This window comes from Dipteris shenzhenensis, chromosome 5 (genome assembly GCF_047967505.1).
Source record: "Dipteris shenzhenensis isolate YYH24624 ecotype China chromosome 5, Dip_SZ_1.0, whole genome shotgun sequence".
NCBI lineage: Eukaryota > Viridiplantae > Streptophyta > Polypodiopsida > Gleicheniales > Dipteridaceae > Dipteris > Dipteris shenzhenensis.
In genome coordinates this window covers 2243923-2263752 of record NC_141600.1, presented here as the reverse complement: position 1 = coordinate 2263752, position 19830 = coordinate 2243923, and the positions used below count along the sequence as shown (strand labels likewise).

The 19830-nt window shown below is 46.1% G+C and overlaps 1 protein-coding gene across 1 annotated transcript in view; it reads left to right on the top strand.

Annotated features, from left to right (window-relative positions):
• The window catches only part of LOC147901486 (flavin-containing monooxygenase FMO GS-OX-like 4), a 103029-nt gene extending 85883 nt beyond the window's left edge, over window positions 1-17146 (top strand). The window contains exons 6-7 of the mRNA XM_087374340.1: window positions 3191-3364; window positions 16729-17146. Of these exons, the coding sequence (XP_087230466.1) occupies window positions 3191-3364; window positions 16729-16917 (363 nt within the window). The 3' untranslated portion in view covers window positions 16918-17146. The remainder of the gene's footprint in view (window positions 1-3190; window positions 3365-16728) is intronic.
• The last annotated feature ends 2684 nt before the right edge of the window (window positions 17147-19830 follow it).

The window sequence follows — 19830 nt, the reverse complement described above, 5'->3', positions numbered from 1 at the left end:
TTTCTTCTGGGCCGCGGTGCTATCCACTGTCAAACTACTCCGGTTGCTGCGTTTGTTGAAGTCCTCCAAATTGAGTTGCTTTTGTGTTTTCGCCTTGTCACCGTTCCCCTTCCCCATCTCCACGCGTATGCAGATTTGGATTGAGGGGTCTCCCGCCTAGTCTCCTGTCCTCATCCCCCTGTTCCCTTCATTATGGGGGCAAAGAAGGGACTGCAGGAGGTCAAAGCTGCTGTTTTTATTTTTTATTTTTTGGAGAGGGGGGGGGGTAGCGAGGGGGTAGCGGGGGGGTTAGCGGAGGAGGTAGCGGGGGTTAGAGAGGGGTAGCGGAGGGGGTAGCAAGAGAGGTAGCGGGGAGGGGGGGGGGGGTAGCGAGGTAGCGGGGGGGTTAGCGAGAGGGGTAGCAGGGGGTAACGAGGTAGCGGGGGGGTTTAGCGGAGGGGTAGGTAGCGGGGGGGTAGGTAGCAGAGGGGGTAGGTAGCGAGGGGGTAGCGGGGGCTTAGCAATGAAGTTTTATGTTATTTCCTCTAGTTGTCACACATGATACAAGGGAGGCTGTATATATAGCAGAGGGGGTAGCGGGGGGGGTTAGCAGAGGTAGTGGGGGGGGTAGCAGAGGTAGCAGGAGGGGGTCGCCAGGCAGCAACAGCTCATTAGGGGGGCAGGTGCCTCAGTTGCGCCAGCTCCTAGGAGCTGTGCGAGGTGCAAGATGCCTCCGAGCAGTGGCGGGGAGAGAGGGAGTAGGGTGTAGGGAGGGGGTAGCGAGAGGGAGCAGGGGGTTAGCACGAGGTAGCGGGCAAGGGGGGCGCAGGAAGGGAGAGGGTGGCGCAAGTGGGACTTCTATGATGAGTGGTCATGACACTCCAGACAATTGATACACTACCATATGGATGGATCTGCAGTCCTGCCGTATGTGCATTGTATTTTTGTACTTCATGTGATGTATACTGTGGATTATGGGCTGTTTATGCCTATTGTGATACCCTTTTCTATTTGCTGTAATTTTGGGACAGCAAAATAAGTATCTGCCATGGTAGAATCAATAGCAAAGGCATGTGCATCGGCAAGTGCAGCATCATCATCTGAACATCTGTCATAAGCATCAAGCACCGTGCTGTATTTTCCCAAGGATGGGAGAGTTGGTGCTTCACGTGAGCTTTATCTGGTTCATAGTGATGTTTGTGGACCCATGAGGGGTGTAGCTCTTGGGGGATTCTACTATTTTGTTACTTCTATTGATGATTTCACCAGGTACACTTGGATTTTCACATTGAAATCCAAGTCTAATGTTTCTTCATGCTTCAAACACTTTATTGCCTTGGCTGAGAATGAGAGTGGGCTGCAACATTGCTCACATTAATATAGACAAGGGGGGTGAATACATGTTGAAGGAGTTAACTGTTTTTTTGGCTTCCCGTGGCATTAATAATCGATGCACGGTGCCTTATACTCCTCAACAGAATTCCGTGGCAGAGTGGAAGAATAGATCAACGATGGAAATGGCCATATGCATGTTGAAAGGCAAACATTTGCCTAATAAGTTGTGGTTGGATGTAGTCATGTGTACAAATTACATCTTGAAAAGATGTCCTACGAAGGCATTGCAGACTATCACACCTTATGAGGCTTGAACGGGTTGTAAGCCTCGCATTTCCCACATGAGGACTTTTGGATGCTTAGCTTATGCTCATGTGCGTTCACAGAGACGCACTAAGTTGGATGATAAAGCTGCATTTCTCTTGGGTATAGTTCAAAGAGTAGGGGCTATAAGCTATATCGACCCCACACGGGCAAGTGTTTGGTAAGTCGGGATGTTGTGTTTGATGAATCTTCCACTATGCCTTTGCTGGACTGTCAAAAACAGCCTGTTGTTGATGCCCCAGACATATTTGACAGCTTGATGCCTTTGTTTCCATCCGATGCTCGGGATGATGTTCCATCCGAGGTTGTCCCTCCTCCATGTGTTGGTCAATTACAGCCACATGTGCATGCAGAAACTCAACCTGATATGCTATCATTGATCAGGATCATTTGCACCGGGCTCTTAACCAAGAAAGAAAAAATTTAGGAGCCTAAAAAGGTACCTCGTTGGCTCCTTGACACATTGAAAGACAGCAAACAAGACACTCCTCTGCCAGCCCGTACGAGAGCAGCTGTCCGGAAAGAGCATGCTAGTTTTGTTGCTTATGCTTTGGTTGCTACAACATGCAATGAAGAGCCATTATGTCATCAAGATGCCTTTCAGAATGATTGTAGGATAAAGGCCATGCAAGCCTCTTCCTTGCCTTGCAGAAGTGCCCTTCATTGTCAGTGTGGACAGCGTCAAGGTCTTGGTTTTGGTTGGCATTGCCTCTCAGGTGTTTGGGTCTGCAATACGTGTGCACAGTGTACTCTTCAAAAGTGCATTTCCGTGCTCTCTCGAAGAGTGTTATTTGTATCTTTCAGTTCTCCAAGTAGAAAGCAAATTTTCCCTTAATTGGAGGAGGGGCCCTCAGAGGGTATAGGGACCCAATCGGTTGTCGACTCGATTCTCTCTCTACCCGCGTCTCTTTCTCTCTCTACGGTGCATAACGCTAATTCCTCACTAAAGCTTTAAAGAAGTTCTTGCTGTGATTATACGATCAGATTACCATTGCATGTTATAGCGAGAAACTGAGATGGACCAACTTTTGCATTGGAGTGCAACATAGGCACATTTAACCAAGGCACATGCCTTTATTGAAGTCGAGCTTTATGAGAACTAGTTGTCAAGATGTAGTGATTCAAGCATGTTTCAATGCATCTTCCCACACAAAGTATTGACATGTTTTTACTCCTAGTATGCAATACATGTGCAACATGTAGAAGGGGTGAGAGAAGCAAAAGAGCACATCACACTTCATCCAGATGGATCTAAGCTGTAGAATATTGTGGATTTTGTAAGATCTATTCACTAATCATTTGGCTTTTGTGATGTGTATTCAAAAAGGGTGCCATCAATCCATTGCATGAGCTAGTCTAATAAAAATAGTAATTGTTTCCTTAGAAGTACCATTCATAGTGTCTGTTATCTAGCTAATGTTGCATGTTTGCCATGAATATCAAAGGTGAATACATGAGATAGAGCATAAGAGAGGATTTTAAGAAAATTAGTAGCATCAAGTATGAATTCCGAAAGCTTGTTGCTTTTTCTTGACGAAGTCATCTTCTTCAGGTTATACCCTTCCCACTTATGGAGTTACAGGCAAAATGGATATCTTTAATGTTGTCGGGAAAGGCTCAAATGCCATCAAGAAAAGAGATGATGGAAGCCATAAAGGAGTTTTATGCAAGTCTCACAGCCAAAGGATTGGGCGAAGAGCATATTCACAATCTTGGCTCTTATCAGGTTCTATTTGTTCCTTGAGAACATGTATTGAGTGAATCTAAAGATAGAGAAAGTGGATTTGAGATTGAAAATGTGGCTTTGCAGTCATACCAATTAGCCCCCCCCCCCAAATAACACATGCACACACGTGCGCACACATTCTCTCTCTCTCTCTCTCTCTCTCTCTCACACACACACACACACACACACACAGAGGAGAGAGAGAGAGAGAGAGAGAGAGAGAGAGAGAGAGAGAGGAGAGAGAGAGAGAGAGACACTCTATTAATGTCCATGGGAGACCAATAGGTCTATTGGACAGCAAAAAAACCAGCTAGTACTTCCGCTTAGGGAGGGCACATGGCAGCTCCCAAGGAGTGAAAAAAAAGAAACTCCAGGTTATTTAGAGAACCTACGTTATAGTCTGAAAATTAAAAACATAATCAGCCATGCACCAATTAAAGACTGAGAGTCTTTTCATTCTCCTTGATGAGTGCTATTCCCTCATGGTATACTGCCCATTTTTCCATCGTTCCTAGCAGCCTTGACCTTGGCTAATTCCATTGCCTTGTTTTTCAATTGAGCTTGTGTGAGTTCCTCAGCCTTGTAAGATTGTTGGAGAAGCTTGATCCGTAAGTCTCGTGAGCTAAGCGTAATGATGGCATTTCCTCTAGAATGCAAGATACTTGTTGCTCTGGCATCTTCATCATGGTCAAGCGTCCATTCAATGCTAGGCATGGCTGCTTTGACATGTGCCAAAGTCTCACTGAAAAAGTCCTCCTCTTTGTACCAGCCTTTAGGGAGCCCCCCTATTTTAATCTTCAATGCATTGTCACATCTGGCTTCATGTTTCTCGATCTCTTCCTGAATATCAGATTTACTTGCCTTTGTATCAACCCCCACAACCAGTTCTTTCTTAACTGTTTGTAATTTAGTGTGAACAGGATCTTTAGCTATAGAGACTAGTTGAGGGGTTTGGGGTGAATCCTTGCAGGTGTTCATTACCTCATCTATACTGCCTGCTTGCCTGCCAGGTCCTTCAAGAACCTGAAGTCTAGCTGTCACTGCTGTCAACTGCAACTTTAACTCATGCACCTGTTGCTGTAAATAAAAAGTCTGTTCTTTTTTTTTTTGAAAAAAGAAGGGCTAATTATATTACTTCGAGAAAAGGCATACAAGAGACTCAACAGCATAAAATGCTGGAGCACAGGGATAACTCCCATCTGCGAAACTACAAGCCACACAGGGCCAAGCAAAAACTGTTGCAAAATGCTGTCAAAACAAAAAACCTAGTCTGGGTCTTCTGAAAACCAGTAAACCGCGAAACCAAAAAAGCTACGGATCCCTGATGAAGTGAATCCTGGAAGTACTAGAGAGTCTTCGAGGCAGTGAATCATCAACTGATATGACTCCTCTGAGTCAACATCCAACAATCGAGGCCGACCAATAATCCCTGATGAAGTGAATCCTGGAGATACTCGTAATCCAAGCATGTATGGATCCCTCCTCCGTTGAGCTCCCGTCCATCTTGCCCGCCCGAGGGTGCCAATAGGAAGAGACCTGCCAGCATGAGCAACCACCACCTGGCGGGGGGCGAGTCCGCACTCCAGTAGCCCGCTCCACGCACCTGCAGGTCTCAACCCACATGGGGAGCCTCCTGGTACGACAAGAAGAAGTAGAGCCAAAGGAGAAGGGATCCCTGAGGAAGGAGTCGAGGGCCGCCGCCCTGTGGAAAAAGAATCTTCGAGAAAAGCTCTGAGTCTTGAGAAGCTTGGAGACCCTAGCAAAACAGGGTCCCTCCTCCGCTGAGCTCCCCTCCATCGAGCCCGCCCGAGGGCACCAACAAGAAAAGACCCGCCTGCATGAGCAACCACCGCCTGGCGGGGGGCGAGTTCGCACTTCAGTAGCCCGCTCCACGCATCTGCAGGCCTCAACCCAGTTGGGGAGCCTCCTGGTACAACAAGAAAGAGTAGAGCCCCAAGAGAAGGGATCAAGTCCAGCAGCCCTGCGGATAGAACCAAGAGCCGCCGCCCTGTGGGAAGAAGGTCTTCGAGACAGTGAACCATCAACTGATATGACTCCTCTGAGTCAATATCCAGCAATCGAGGCCGACCGTGACCAAGGTGCCAACCACGATCAAGAACCCCTGCTGGGAGGAAAGCAGTGAAGCCACGTCGAGGTAGCACGGTTCCAAGAGCCGGTGTAGCTCCGAGATCGGAAGCGCCAGGATCTCTGTTGTCGAGCTTGACCATCAAGAAGAGCTCTTGACCACCATGGGAGAAGGCATCTCGCATCTCTATCTCCTTGAGCTCGAGGTAGTACCAAACCTTTCCTCGACAAAAGGTCCCGAGCACACACGTCGCTTCCTGAAAGATGTTCCTGTTGCTGCGATGAGGGTGCAGGTGATGCAAGCCGCTGGGGCGGAGGAGCAGGCTACAGCCAACAATGCTCCCCTCCGAGGAGATGCAATGCCCCAAGCCACGGGTGGCACGAGCAAGCAACTTGCACCTACAAGCCCTGCGCGAACGAAGCATGCCCCAAGAGGGCAAAGGGTGCAGACCACCCAACCCGCCACTGGCCAGCTCTGCCGCTAGAGGTGAACCCACCCTCACACGATCGAGGCTGCTCAAGCGAGGTCTACGGAGGCCCTGGCGAGGGAGGTTCCGCTGAACTCCAGCCGTTGCTGCCATCAGATCGAAGAGGGGTGCGAGGCGAGGTGGAGGAGGGCGATGGAGGGGAAGTGGAGGAAGACGGGGGGGGAGGGGGGTGAAGCGGCGCGCAGGCAGCGAGGGGCCGTGGGCGACGGGGCTGCAGCAGCAGGGAGGCGGGAAGGTCGCGACAAGAACCTTCATAAAAAGTCTGTTCTTAAGGTCCAATGATGGTTGATTAAGCCCCCCCCATTGATATGTCTTTGCATATGGAGAAGGTGTTAGAGCTGCAACTATAGAATAGAGAACTCTGATGATTGGAGAGGCTGAGGAGGGGGATTTTGAAGAAAGAAAGAAAGAAAGAAAGTCTATTAAAAGTCTTAAGAAGAGGAACCAGGCTGTTTCGTATTGGCCATATCTCACATTACCCCTTGACTGAGGCTAACCCATGGGCTGAGCTGGGGTTCAGCCCAGCTCGGGGTCAGGGAAACAAGAGTTGTTGTTGTTACTGTGCTTGTGAACCCGAGCTGAAGCCAAATTGTTGGAGACATGAGAACTATTGTGAACTTGACCTAGAACTTGACCTCTAATGAGGGCTGCTGCTTATAGTGGTTGCTAACAATCAACCAACCCACAACCTAGCTTTGTACAGAAAGCCTTAACTAAGTCTTGGAACTGAACCAAGCTTGTGATGCGCATGACATCCTGAAGCAAAAAGTGCCCCAAACTGGGTGTGGTTAGCGGCGGGAGAGAGAGAGAGAGAGAGAGAGAGAGAGAGAGAGAGAGAGCTTATTTAACAATCGAGGAGTCTATGAGACTGCAAAAAACCTGATACAATGAAAGCTAAGGGGTGGGGGCGCTGAAAATGAGCACCATACCCAATGCTGGTGTATGAGACACGAAATACATACATCATGCTTTGTGAGAGAGAGAACTCATGTAAATGGCAACAATGGGGAGCTGTTGGCTGTGGACGGCCAACAAATCAGCTATCCATTCGACTGACTAGACATGTTTATGTTGTTTCGCACCAGCTCCACCGGTCGGCTGACAATAGACAAGTCTGACAGTGGCTCTGGATTTGGTGAGGTTTGGCGTCGTCAAGAGGGAAAATCAGTGATGGATTGTTGTTGGTACTTTACTTGAGCACACTGCCTGGGTCCCTCCCTCCCTCCTCTCTAGCCTTGGAGAGGAAGCAAAGAGAGAGAGAGAGAGAGAGAGAGAGAAAGAAAGAAAGAAAGATGTATTAACGTCCGTGGAAGGCCTCGCGGGCCTATGGGACAAGGTACAAAGTACACCAAAAAGGATGATCTCATACAAACCCAAGTGGGCTGGAGCAAAGGATGTGCTAAGGCCCTTGTTGCTGAGTGCTAAGACTGCTAAATTGCTAACTGAAAAACTGATTACTATGCAGAGCTCAATAGCTCGTGCAAAATCAAAATGAGATATAACCCAGAGACTAGCAACTATCTGAGAGCTGTAGCATGCTGAGAGCTGAGACTCGGGCTCAAAAGCCAAAGCCCGATACCCTGGTGGCTTGTCTGTGAGGGGTGAAAATGTCTCGGATTTGTGTCTGTCGGGTTTGTTGTTGTGGCGGAGGGCGACGTGGTCTCCTCGATCTCAGAACCTGCTGAGCTATGTCAGAGTGACCCCTCGCCTCGAGCGGTCTCCCCTGAGGAAAGATGTGATAGGACGGACCTCAATAGAGTGTGCTCTGGTCACTCTCCGCATTGTAGGTGGTCTCTGCGTCCCTCTCTTAGTAATCCAGGTTGCCGGCATGTCAGCTATCTTTTCCACCACCATCCCGCTGTGTCCTCGAGCTGACTAAAATGTATAGAAGTGTGTGACGTGTCGTTGTGCTCTATCAGCCTCTCTTCCTTGGGGTCTGATCGCCTCTTGTTGCTCTCTAATCTGTTGTAGTAGGGTCTCCCTGTGTCGGGGCATCTCAAGTAGATATAGGCCAATGGAAGTGGATCAATCGTGAGAGTGGACTGAAGCCGCTCCCCTTCTGGTAGAGGCATTGGTATCGTCCCCTGATCTCATAATAGGCTACGCAGGCACATAGGAATGCTCCTCTGTCTCAGTCACTCCTAGTGTGCAAAGCATACATATCCGTTGCTCCTTGGTTATGTGCGATGCTCTCCGCGTCACTCCTAGTGTGCAAAGCATACATATCCCTGGTTATGCCTGATGCTCTTCCCATCTCGATCCTCAACTGATGAGATGAAACATGCATGTGGCCAATGGCAATCCTCAGTGCATGCGAGACTCCTCTGTCCTCGAGATACTGGGGTGTGATGATGAATCCCTCCTTCGATACTCTTAGGAAGTGGTCGCGGTGGAACTGGGACTTGGTGGGGAGCTCTTGGTTCCCCCCCACCCCGAAGTCCGAGACATATGGAGGTGAAGGAGATCTAACCGTATGATACGGTTCATCTACATCTCGCAGGATCGACTCAGGGGGTGCGTCCATGCTGTACTGAAAAGGGGGGAGCCTGTCCATCTGGATACCATGCTTGGTAAACCATGTGGATATCCGTGCATACCATGTGTGTGCTCCACTCTCTGCTAGTCGTCTGGATGATGATGAGAGAGAGAGAGAGAGAGAGAGAGAGAGAGAGAGAGAGAGAGGTCCGTGGGAGGCCTTGCGGGCCTATGGGACAAAGTGTGGAATACACCAAATTGGAAAAAACTCATACAAGCCACAAAGGGTTGGAGCAAAGGGCGTGCTAAGGGCCTTACTGAGTACTATGCTGAAATAAAGAGCTCAATAGCTCAAGCAAAATCAAGTACAAAACATGTCGTATAATATCATGTACTATCTGAAGTAGGTTGAGACTTGGAATTGGAACTGAGAATCTAGAACCCGGCACTATGGTGGCTCGTCTATGAGCGGAGAAAATGTCTGGGATCTGCGTCTGTCTGGCTGTCTCACGTTGTGGTGCCAAAGGGGGTTGGACCTCAATCGAGTGTGCTCTGGTCGCTCTCCGTGTCATAGGTAGCCTCTGCAATCCTCTCTCGACAATCCATACTGCCCGCATATCAGGCTTCCTCCACCCCACTGTCCTGGAGATGACTCAAATGCATAGAAATGTGTGACATGCCGTTGTGTCTGGTCAGTTTATATCTTGTTGTCCAGTCACCTCCTGCTGCTCCGTGATCTGGTGTAGCAGGGTCTCCCTATGTCGACGCATCTCAAGTAGATAGATCTGAATGCAGACCTAGTCATGGAAGTGAATCAATCGTGATAGTGGGCAAACCCACTCCCATCTTGATAGAGACAGTGGTATCACCCTCGGATCTCATAATAGGCTAGTTAAGTGTTCAATCTCTCTAGTATGCATAGCATGCAGATCCGTTGCTCTCTGGGTATACGTGCTGGTCTCCCTGTCTCAATCCTCAGCTGATGGGATGAAACCCGCATCTGCCTAATGGCGATCCTCAGTGCGTGTGAGCCTTCTTTGTCGTGGAGATACTTGGGTTTGATGATGAATCCCTCCTTTGAGAATCTCAGGAAATGGTCGCGGTAGAATTGGGTCTTGGTGGGGAGCTCCTAATCTCCCCCCCCCCCAAGTCCGAGATGTGTGGAGCTGGAGGAGGTCTAACCGTATGATATGGTTAATCTCATCTCGCAGGATCGACTCAGGGGGTGCATCCATACTGTACTGAAAGGGAGGGAGGCTGTCCATTTGAATCCCGTGTCTGGCAAACCATGTGGATATGCATGCATACAATGTGTCTGTCCCGCTCTCAGCTAGTCGATTCGATGACTCCAGAGCCAGCCTCGGTAGTCTCCACTAGGGTAAGTCCCAGACTCTGTGAATGAATGTCACTGTCTGGAAGATGGCATCAATGTGTAGTGGTGTCATGGTGAACTCTGCTTGTACTATCTCATGTGGGGCTGAGGGCATAGTTGCATCCGTACGCATACAGGTGGTTTTTCCTTACGTACAGCCTTCCGAGAGTTTTTTTTTTTTTTTTGTGGTGTGGTTTTGCGGGGTTTTGTTTTGTGAGGTGTGTTTTTTGGGTGTGGTTTGGTTTTTTTGTTGTGTGTGTGTGTGGGGGGGGTTGTTTTGTTTGGGAGGGGGGATCGATTTTGTGCCTGGCCAAAACCTTGGAAAATACATTTTTAGCACTATTCTAATCCGTACGTTGCTAATCCGTACTCCGTACACTGTTGGCCGACTTTGGTTGTGGTTGGCCTCAAGGATGGTCTCAAGGAGGAGGAGGATGGCACTGATGTAGATGATGATGAGGATGAGGATGAGGATGAGCAAGAGAATGAGGATGAGGATGCAGGCTGCAGCTTGAGGCTTGAGCCTCATCGGTTGTGAATCGTGATGCATTTCAATTTTCAGCTTTATTTCCGGGCTATGGCAGCCTTTTCATCTATGATGTTTTGCCTTTGATGTTTTGGTGTAGTACCTACTTCCAAGTTTCTAACTACCTACTACCTTTGATCATGATGTTTGGTGTATTGATCTATCATTGACACTATGTATTAGAATCCAGCTTCCAGATGACTCTGGTCTTTGGAGGGCCGAGGCTAGACTCTTTGAAATTTCATGAATCATGACTTTAATATTAATACAAGTTTGAAGTCTGAAGTTTCAATTTGAAAGTTTGTAGCTCTATCTCAATGTAATGTGTACAATGTATATCGTTCTAAATGTTTTTGAGTAAAATTAGGGTCACGCGTATGTTTCGGCCCTAGGGGCTGAACCATAATCCAATCATACTTCCATACTCGTATGACGTATGCGTATGGCCGAGGGCTTGCTTCGAATCATCCTAGACCCCATAGTCACTTATAGCTGCTCAAATATCCTCCACTCTGCTATTGGTAGGTCACATTCCCAGAAGTAGAAGCACAGTCTCTCCAATCGGGCTAGAGCACCGCTCTGTGAAGGCTGCTCCTAACTAGGTGTAGGACTGCACTATCTCCACTGGCTCATCTCGATAAGTGAAGCTGAGTCCATGGAGCACTGCATGTGAGGTGTTAAAGATCATAACCTTGGTCTTGTCAAGGTTGACTGTCAGGTCTCTCTCTCTGCAGAATACCTCTAGGGCCTCCAAATCTCTCTGCAGTCCCTCCACTGAGGATGAGATAAGGACTATGTCATCAGCGTATAGCAATATCTATATCATGAGATCAGCCAGTACTGATCCTTCCCCTCCTAGGCGGTCTATGAAGGAACTGATCTCATCAATGTAAAGTCCAAAGAGGGTCAATGAGAGGAGGCATCCTTGCTTCACTTCGATTGTACTCTCGACCCAATCCGATAGATCACCTGGGGTGCGGACTCTGCCTCTAACTGACTCATATAGGCTCATCACCCCCCATATCAATGTCTCTGGAATTTGTAGCTCTTGTAGTCTCCTGATGCGGGACCGTGGGACAGTGTCAAAAGCCTTCCGAAAGTCTACAAAGCATGTGTAGACCTTTTGGTGTCTTGACCTCGCCTCCTCAATGATAGCCCTCAGATTGAAAATATGATCTAGGGTAGAATGCTGTCTCCAGAATCCTGCTTGCCCTAGTGCTTGCTGCCCCGGAGCCTCTGTATGACTGCTGAGCTCCCTCTCTAAAACTAATCCATAAATCTTGGCTAGAGTATGGCCAATCATGAGGGTACGGTAGTTCCCAGTCTCCATAGGGTCTCCTGCTTTGTGTATCGGTACAATAGTGGTAGTGCTCCAAGCAGGTGGGAAACCGTGTCAGCCCGGTTGAACATCTGTGCTAGGACCGGAACTAGGATCTCATGTCCATGTGTAAAGTGCTCAATCCGTAGGCCCTCATGGTCCTGCGCTCTCCGATTGTGTAATCTTCGAAGTGCAGCCCGTACATCCTGTGTGGTGAACAAGTGGCAAGTGGTGGGCGTGGGCATAGAGGACATATCCGGTGGTGTCTGTATCTGGGCATCATAGATGGAACAAGCATACATGTGCCACACATCTGGATCGGTGATGGGAATAGGTGGCTCCCCTTCGATAGAAACCCCCATCCAATGGTCGGGTCTCCTCCTCAAAAAGATCTGACAATCTCATCCGTCGTATGGGTGAGGAAGGCCCCGTCTCTTATGCCGTGTTAATCGTCGAAAGATCCTCTGTGTCTCAGGTGCCGCCTGATGACCCAAAGTCCGCTCCTATGTCAGGTGGGCTCTCGCCTCTCTGCACTTGTCGTCGAACCAAGTGGCTAGCATAGTGGCAGAGATATGGAAGGCCAAGTATGAGTGGTCAGCTTCGAGTAAGGGGGGGGGGGGGGTTATGACAAAATCGTGTATCCGTGAGACAAAGTCTAGCGGGTAGATAGTCCATTGCACTAGACCCACCAAGCAAGCAAGTCCTCCAGATGATGGCCATCTCTGAAGACCATTATAAATGATTAGGTCGTGGGACTGCCCCTAGCTCAAGCAAATGTCATCCACATCCTGTCACATGTGGGGCATCTGCAGAGTGCCTCAATATCCCGAGCTCAGCTACAGCTAGCTCTGGGGCTATATATGGATCTCTGTCACCGGTGAAGTCAAGCAAGCCTACCTGCCTATTTCCTATTCGTGCATTGAAATCCCCCAGTAGGATGGTGTCTCCCTGTCTGGAGAACTCCGTGATGTCATTCTGGATCGTCTCATGGGTTGTGTCCTTCTGTAGTGACCTCTCGTGCATACAATGACGTGTCTGGAGGGAAGTAGCACACCACAATGAAGTTAGGTCGAGCATCTGGAAGCTGAACTCGTATCCACATATGTTCCTTTCTCCGAACCACAAATATGAGTGGTCTCGAGTGTGACTTGAAAAGGACGGCTACCCCCCCGGATCCTCGTACTCTGCTCTCTCTCCTCAACTCCCTTGTGTGAGCTGACTCCCATGTGTATCAAGTCACTCTCACGCTCATGAGGGTCTTCCTATCCATGGCTGTCCGGAACATTGGCACTATTGGCTTAGTAAGTGCCTCAGGTTTGCCTACCCTCCGGGCTGTCTCGCAAGTGAGATTGACCCCCATTTTGGAGAATAATATCTTGGTATCTCCCATTGGTAGGCCCCTTACCAAGACATTTAGCCCTTTGGTGGTCCTTCTCTTTTCCTCCTCAAGTGCTTCTGAGATGAATCCTTTCTTTGGGGCTGTTGTGCCCTTTTTGACCACATCTTTCCATTCCATCATCTTGGCTTCCCCGTTGCTGATATGTTGTTTAAGCTCAGCGTGTGTGCCTTGCATTGTATCCTGCATGGCTGCAATCTCCTTCTTGAGAGTAAATTTTCTGTTTTCAGCTCTTCCATTGCTTTGCAATTCCCTTCCAGAGACACTTTAATGTCCTTCATTTGCTGCACTTCAATTTCCAAAGCACGCATCCTATCCTGGAGCTTGTTTTTTTCACATATCCAGTCAGCCTTTTCTTTGTCCCATTCCTCCTTTTTGGCTTTTTCTTTTCTCTATTCCTCTTGCATTTTACCTCCGTATTTTTTCACTTCAGTAAGTGTCATGTCTAGATGTTCTTTCTCAAGGAGGGCCACGTTTGTAGATTCCAAGATGTCAATTTTTATTATCAATACAAGACATATCTTTTGGAGGCTGTTGAGAACATTGGATGTAGTATTTGGAGTTGTCCTGCTGTGTAGGCTGTCATGATTGTATTAAAGTCCGCTTGATGCCCTTCAGGATCTATGGGACTGTTTACATCTAGTGGAAGAAAAACATTGCAAACTTGCTATGTCGTAATGCAGTTTTACAAGTAGGAAATCAATCCAATGGATAGACATAAAATGCAAAAATGCCTCGGAGAAGACATCAATGTATAAAAGGCATATAATCTCCAAAATGAGAACCAGAACACACAATCTAGAGGTGGACAGGGGCCGGTGGGCAAGACCCAGGGTCCCAATAGAAGAGAAACTTCTTCGAGAGGCCTTACGAGCATCTGAGACAAAGTACAATCAATAAAGTAACTCATATAAGCCATTGTGGGCTGAAGCAAAGGGCTTGCTAAGGCACTTGCTAAGTACTAAGATAATAATCTCAAAATCTCAAAAACTCAGACATGTAAAGCTAGTGCTCTATCCGGGTGCCGTGGTGGCCCTCTGATGAGACACAAAGTATTTGCATCTGTCGAGCCGTCTCTTGCTGTGGTGGGGGATGTGGTCTCCGTGATCTCTGTATCTGGTGGGCCATATCAAGAGTGACACCTTGACTCGGACGGTCTCCTCTGAGTAGAGCAGTGATAGGCTGGACGTATATCGTGCACACAATGGCGGTGGTACTCCAAACAGGGGGGAAGCCGTGGCAACTGCATGATTAAACATTTGTGCCGGTTGTGGAGCTGATGTAGTGTAGCCCGCATATTCTTTGCAAAGAACAAGATGTATGTGGTGGGCTTGGGCAAGGAAGACATATCCGCTAGTGCTTGTATTGGGATGTTGTAGAGCGAGGTCATGTACGTGTGCTAGACACCTAGATCAGTGATGGAAATGGGCCACTTACCCTCAGAGGGAAGCCCCCAAGCAAAAGTGGATCCCCTCCTTGAAAAGATATGATCACCTCATCCATCCTATGTGAGAGGAAAGCTCGTCTCTTCTGGCGTGTCAACCAAGGTGATATCCACTGCACCTCAATCCTCGTAAGGTGCCCCAAACCCTACTCACGTGTGAGGTGGGATCTCATCTCTCAACACTCATCATTGAACCATGGTTCAAGTAGTATTAGGATCCCGTATAGAATATGCTTGTGTTGGTAGAGTGCTTCGACCCACTTCTTGATCTATGATTCTATTGCCATCACATGTGACATCCCAGAATCTTGACTTACTCCTATCATTAAGCACATTTATCTCACTTTTTTAGCCAAAGCAAATGACTTGATTTGTATGTAGTATAACTTTTACAGCTTACATCTTATATAAAGCTTATATGAATCTTATACCAGCCCAGGAAACATACAAAAGGGGGAGTGGACCAGAAAAAATATAGGTGGAAAAATCTCTGGATTTACAGAAAAATGAGCCCAGCTCACAAACCAAGTAGCTGAAAAATACCAGAAGGAAGAACATCTAGAGACCTTCTCTATGATCCAGTTTGTTCCTCGAATCCTTGAAGACCATAGACACATCCTGTGCAGCATAAAGGTACTCATGGGACATATTCTGCTAGCCTGCATACAACTCGTGGAGATGCTTCTGTGTGCTGTTGATTGCTTTTGAGAGTTTTTCTAAAGCTTGCAGAGCCATTCCAACTATTTTCTGATGGATTCAAACATATACTTGTTTCTAGCAGTCCATATTAGCCAAAGAGCCTGAGCAGCCCACTCCCTTTGTAATATTTCCCTTGAATCCACAAGCAAGCATTCCAGTACTTTCTCTTGATCTCTCTCCATTCCTGCCACTGAAACTTGTCTCTATCCCACAAGTCCCCCCCAAGTCCGACTACCTAAACAATCTATGAGCATGGGCAAGCTCTTCCTCAGTTAGGTGGTCTTTTCTATGAAGGGTGGAAAACCAAAGAGAGTCAATAGCCATGAATTCCCCTTTTTCTTGCATTTAATGTGGATTTTGATGGATTCCCAAGCATGCCATTTAGTTTTCCATGAATTCTGCCCTTAGAAATGCAAGGTTCTGAACTGAAAATAGTGAATCGTGGAACCTTTCCAAAGAAAAGCTGACTTGGGATAGTCATCACTAATGTAACCATGAGACTAATCGTAGTGTATTGTTAAGCTGAAATAGTTTCAGTTCCGAATCGAAATGGAAAAACTCAAGATTTGCCAACCAAAACGGGGACGTGAGACACCCTATCAAGAAGTAATGAAGATTCAAGTAATGTACTGTGTGGCTATATAACAAACTTCATTTGAAGCATTGATATGAAACTTTATCAAAGCAGGAAAGTATAACCTTTGACTACAAAATTAGAATCCAGTGAAAAGCCCAAAAACTAAATTCCATTGGAAGATAAATTGAAAGTATAGTCAAATTCAAGTCTTTATAAAATTTATACCATGTATATCCACGTTTTAACACCTAGAACAAGCTACAAAACCATACATTAATAGCTAGACATAACTTTTAAAAAAAAATCCTCATTGCATGGTAATAAAATGAGGTTTCTAACTTTCAGAGTCTTTTTCCACCAAAAGTTAACTTTATGGGTTTGAAACAGAGGTTTCAGTTGTTGAAACTGAAACGGTTTTAGGGCTGTAGTTCAAACACGTTTCAGACTGACTAAAATGTGATTCTAGGCAACACTGTGAAGCCTAAATTCTTTCTATTGTGGTAAAAGTTTGGCCCGCACAACAAATGATAGATTTTGGACCAAATGTTGTGTGAGCCTAATGATATGGTTTTATCGGAAATCAAATGGTGCCACCTAATGATATGCTAATGAGGTGACCATTTGCTGACTCCATGTTGAGATGCTACATGCAAGGAGGTGCAGTGTGCTGGTGTGGTTTTGAGACGGCAATAACTATTGCTAGTGTCAATGTTGTTGGGGGACCTTTCAACTACACTTTGCAATGATCTTATACAAGGACATAGAGCTTGGGGTAGTTGTCTTTAAGTTATAGGTGATTATGTAGAGTAAACAACAAACTTACAAGCTGCAACGATTGCCTTGATTTTGTTTGGATGGGTTTCATTTTACCTTAAATATAATGGTGAGTGATGCTTGTGTTAGAGTTTATAAAACTTGATTTTATTATATGACAGCAAGGAACTTGCTAATTCTTCTTTTCTTTTGTTTCATTATCGAGATCAGTTTGACTACGATAATTGGTTGGCTGACCAGTGTGGATGTAAACCACTTGAGCATTGGAGGAAGGAGATCTACTTTATCTCTAGTAAGAGCAAGGGTACAGATCCGGACAATTATAGAGATAGATGGCCAGACCAAGATTTGCATGAGATGGCTATGAAAGACTTGCTACAACTCGGGGAAAATTTCTGATACATCGATTTCAGCTCTTGTTCTACTACTCGTCTGGTCTATCTACTTGGCCTGTTAGCATATCCAGTGAGATTAAAATAAATACATGATGTCAAAATACCAGTCTTATTTTTTGGAAAAAAAAAAACCCAGTCTTATTGAGGTGCGTAATTGAGGCGCATAAGCATAGCCCCAAAAGTCTAGTCAAGGATTTGAACCTTTAAAAAAATTTGAATCTACTAGCTAATGTCCAGAGAAAGCATCATCTAACCATATCCAATGTTGTTTTATTAATTGTGTTGTCTACTTCTCTCCTTCATCTTGATCTTGCTATAATAGCTTCACCTTCTAACTGTGAAGTGTCCTCCTTAGTAAAGCAATTGGTATGAAGGAGTCATGAGCTCCTTCTTTTAGTGTATTTTACATAGCCTTGCATAGTGCAATACAGAGTGATTTCTCCCTATACAAATCATATTGCCCAAGAGAAAAGATTTTCTAAAAAGATTATCTTCTTGCAAGTGTGAGGGAAGAGAGAAGTCTTTTAATCAAGTAAGAAGAGGACATGGATAAATAAATAAATTATTAGCGTCTAGTGAGAGAATATGAAAGCATTAGAAAATGTGGTTGCTTCATGCTTGGGCAAGCCTGTGTGTGTGTGCACGCGTGTGTGTAATTCCTTGTGTGCTAAGAGTCTGCATTCGTCCAGGGTGTTTGATCGTCCTCTGGCCTTGCAAGAACCCAAGCGCTCTAATTTGATTTCATCCAAGGGGATTCGGTTGGTAGGTGATGTGCTCCATGCTGATGGTACTTTATTTACCTTTCCCTTGGCAGCCAGGCAGTATGGTTTGGGGATGCACTATCGATCCCTTTGGCACTATCTTTTTTAGATGCTTCATTGTTTCTTACCAGTACCAAAGCTGGAGCTTAATTATGGTCTTACTGATTGGACTTTACACCACCCTGGTTTTTCCACTCACCCTTACGTCTGGCTAATGTCTCCGTAGCCAGTTTGTACATGGTTTTGTAGCCTGCTCCTGGGAGTTCACAACGATGAAATTTTGGTCTATGCATCGCAAGTGGCATCAAAGTTTGCGGCAACTTTGATCCTACAAACTTACTCTTCGTCCACAAGTTATATATGGAGAGTGATGCTTCATGTTATTTCCTTCGGCCAGCTCCTGGCACATTGACATATTGCTCCTGTCACATATATATGGCGCCAAGGGAATCTTTGCCTCATCTTTTCTGGCTTTGCCCTATGACTCGTGACTTTCTACTTTTTTTTTGCAGCGTCTCCAAGCCCGGTTCCCTACTTTGGCAAGCTTTTTTGGCTCTTTAGCGTTTACCCGTGGAGGTTTGAGTTAGACCTTTATTACGCACTCTGGACTCTGTGGAAAGACAGTCACAAAGTCTTTGGAGATTCCACCTTTTCCATGTTTCACTATTTTTGAATGTCGCTTAGGCAATCCTTTTATGATTGCCTCGCTGTTTATCAGATAGATTACTCTCTTTACTTTGTCTTACAATGAAATCTTCTGATATTGTAATTGCATGTCTCCTCTTTGGAGACTGTTTTTTGTAATATAATCATACATGGATTTCACCCAAAAAAAAAGTGTGTGTGTGGTGGAGACTGTGAGTGAGTCGTCATTTGTGTGTGTTGTCTGTGGGCATTTCTCCTTTTTTTTGCTTGGATTATGTGTTGTCCTTATTTGCATTTCCTCCTAGCTACCCTCCCTCTTGTTTGCTCTGTTTATAGCCTCTCCTTTTATCTTGCTTTCAACCTCCTATTCTGTCCATACAGTTTTTTGATCTCGCTATCTTCTTACAATTGGGTGCTGTCTATAAGTCTTTTCTCTCTCTCGTTCCAGCCATGCTTTTCTTTTGCCTATTCTTTGCTTACATACTGTCTTTTCTCCAGCCCATTCTCAGCTTGGTTTGGTCTTGTTGTTTTCCTTCAAATGGAATCAGGCCAATAAAAGAGGAGCAACCTCAAGCATCAATGGGTGTTGGTTGCAGAAAATCGATAGCCATGTGCCAATCCCAAGCTGCAACCATTTGCTAATACTTTGCAGGAAGGTTTTTCGAGATAAATCATGCTTGGGGTGATGAACCAGCCCCAGAATTTTGGGTTTATGTCCCAGGATACGTTTTGTATGCATCGGTTATGAGCTTGGGCTCAGCGCCTGATGCAAAAGACGTAGCACAATGGTTGAAATCTTTGCTTAAAGGATGATTTGTTGAGAGCTAGGTTATTTTCACGGATGCAGAGTATCAGCAACAACTCTTGCAAAAATTTCCTCTCTTTTTGTAAATCTGTTGGTTCATGTCTATCCATGGATGCCTAATAAGGACTATTCAAGTCTTATTCAGCACAGATGCCCTATATGGGTGAGGGGTGGTAGACCTTCTTTTATATTAGGATTACCTTATTTGGCTAAAGCATTAGAGAAGGTGGTTTGTACTCGTCATTCTCCTGGAAATGTGAATCGCTTTTGTGTGTTGTGGGACACTGATAGACCCACTCCCCCACATGTGGCTTTTCAGGTTGATATGGCGGGAATGCCATCCTAGCAGGATTTCATCAAAGTGAAATGGGGTAAATTTGCAGGTTCTTGTTTTGAATGTGGTAAATTCGGACATATGTAATCTGAATGTCCACAGGATATACTGAAGCCTCCTCTTGCTGTTGCCTGCCCAAATGATGCTTCTATGGCAAAACTTGCAGCAGTGCCACTCACTCATAGTTTGGGGAATGCAACTCCCCCCTCAGTGGCTTATAAAGGCAAGGGTAAAATGTAATCCAAAGTAGGGGACAAAATGCCAGTTGGAGAAAAAGCCTCTTCATCGGATTGGCAATCTCCTAAAAAAGTTTCAAGCCAAGAAAGATAGCTGATAGAAATTGGTTGGAGAATGCATCCTCTTCCAAGGAGA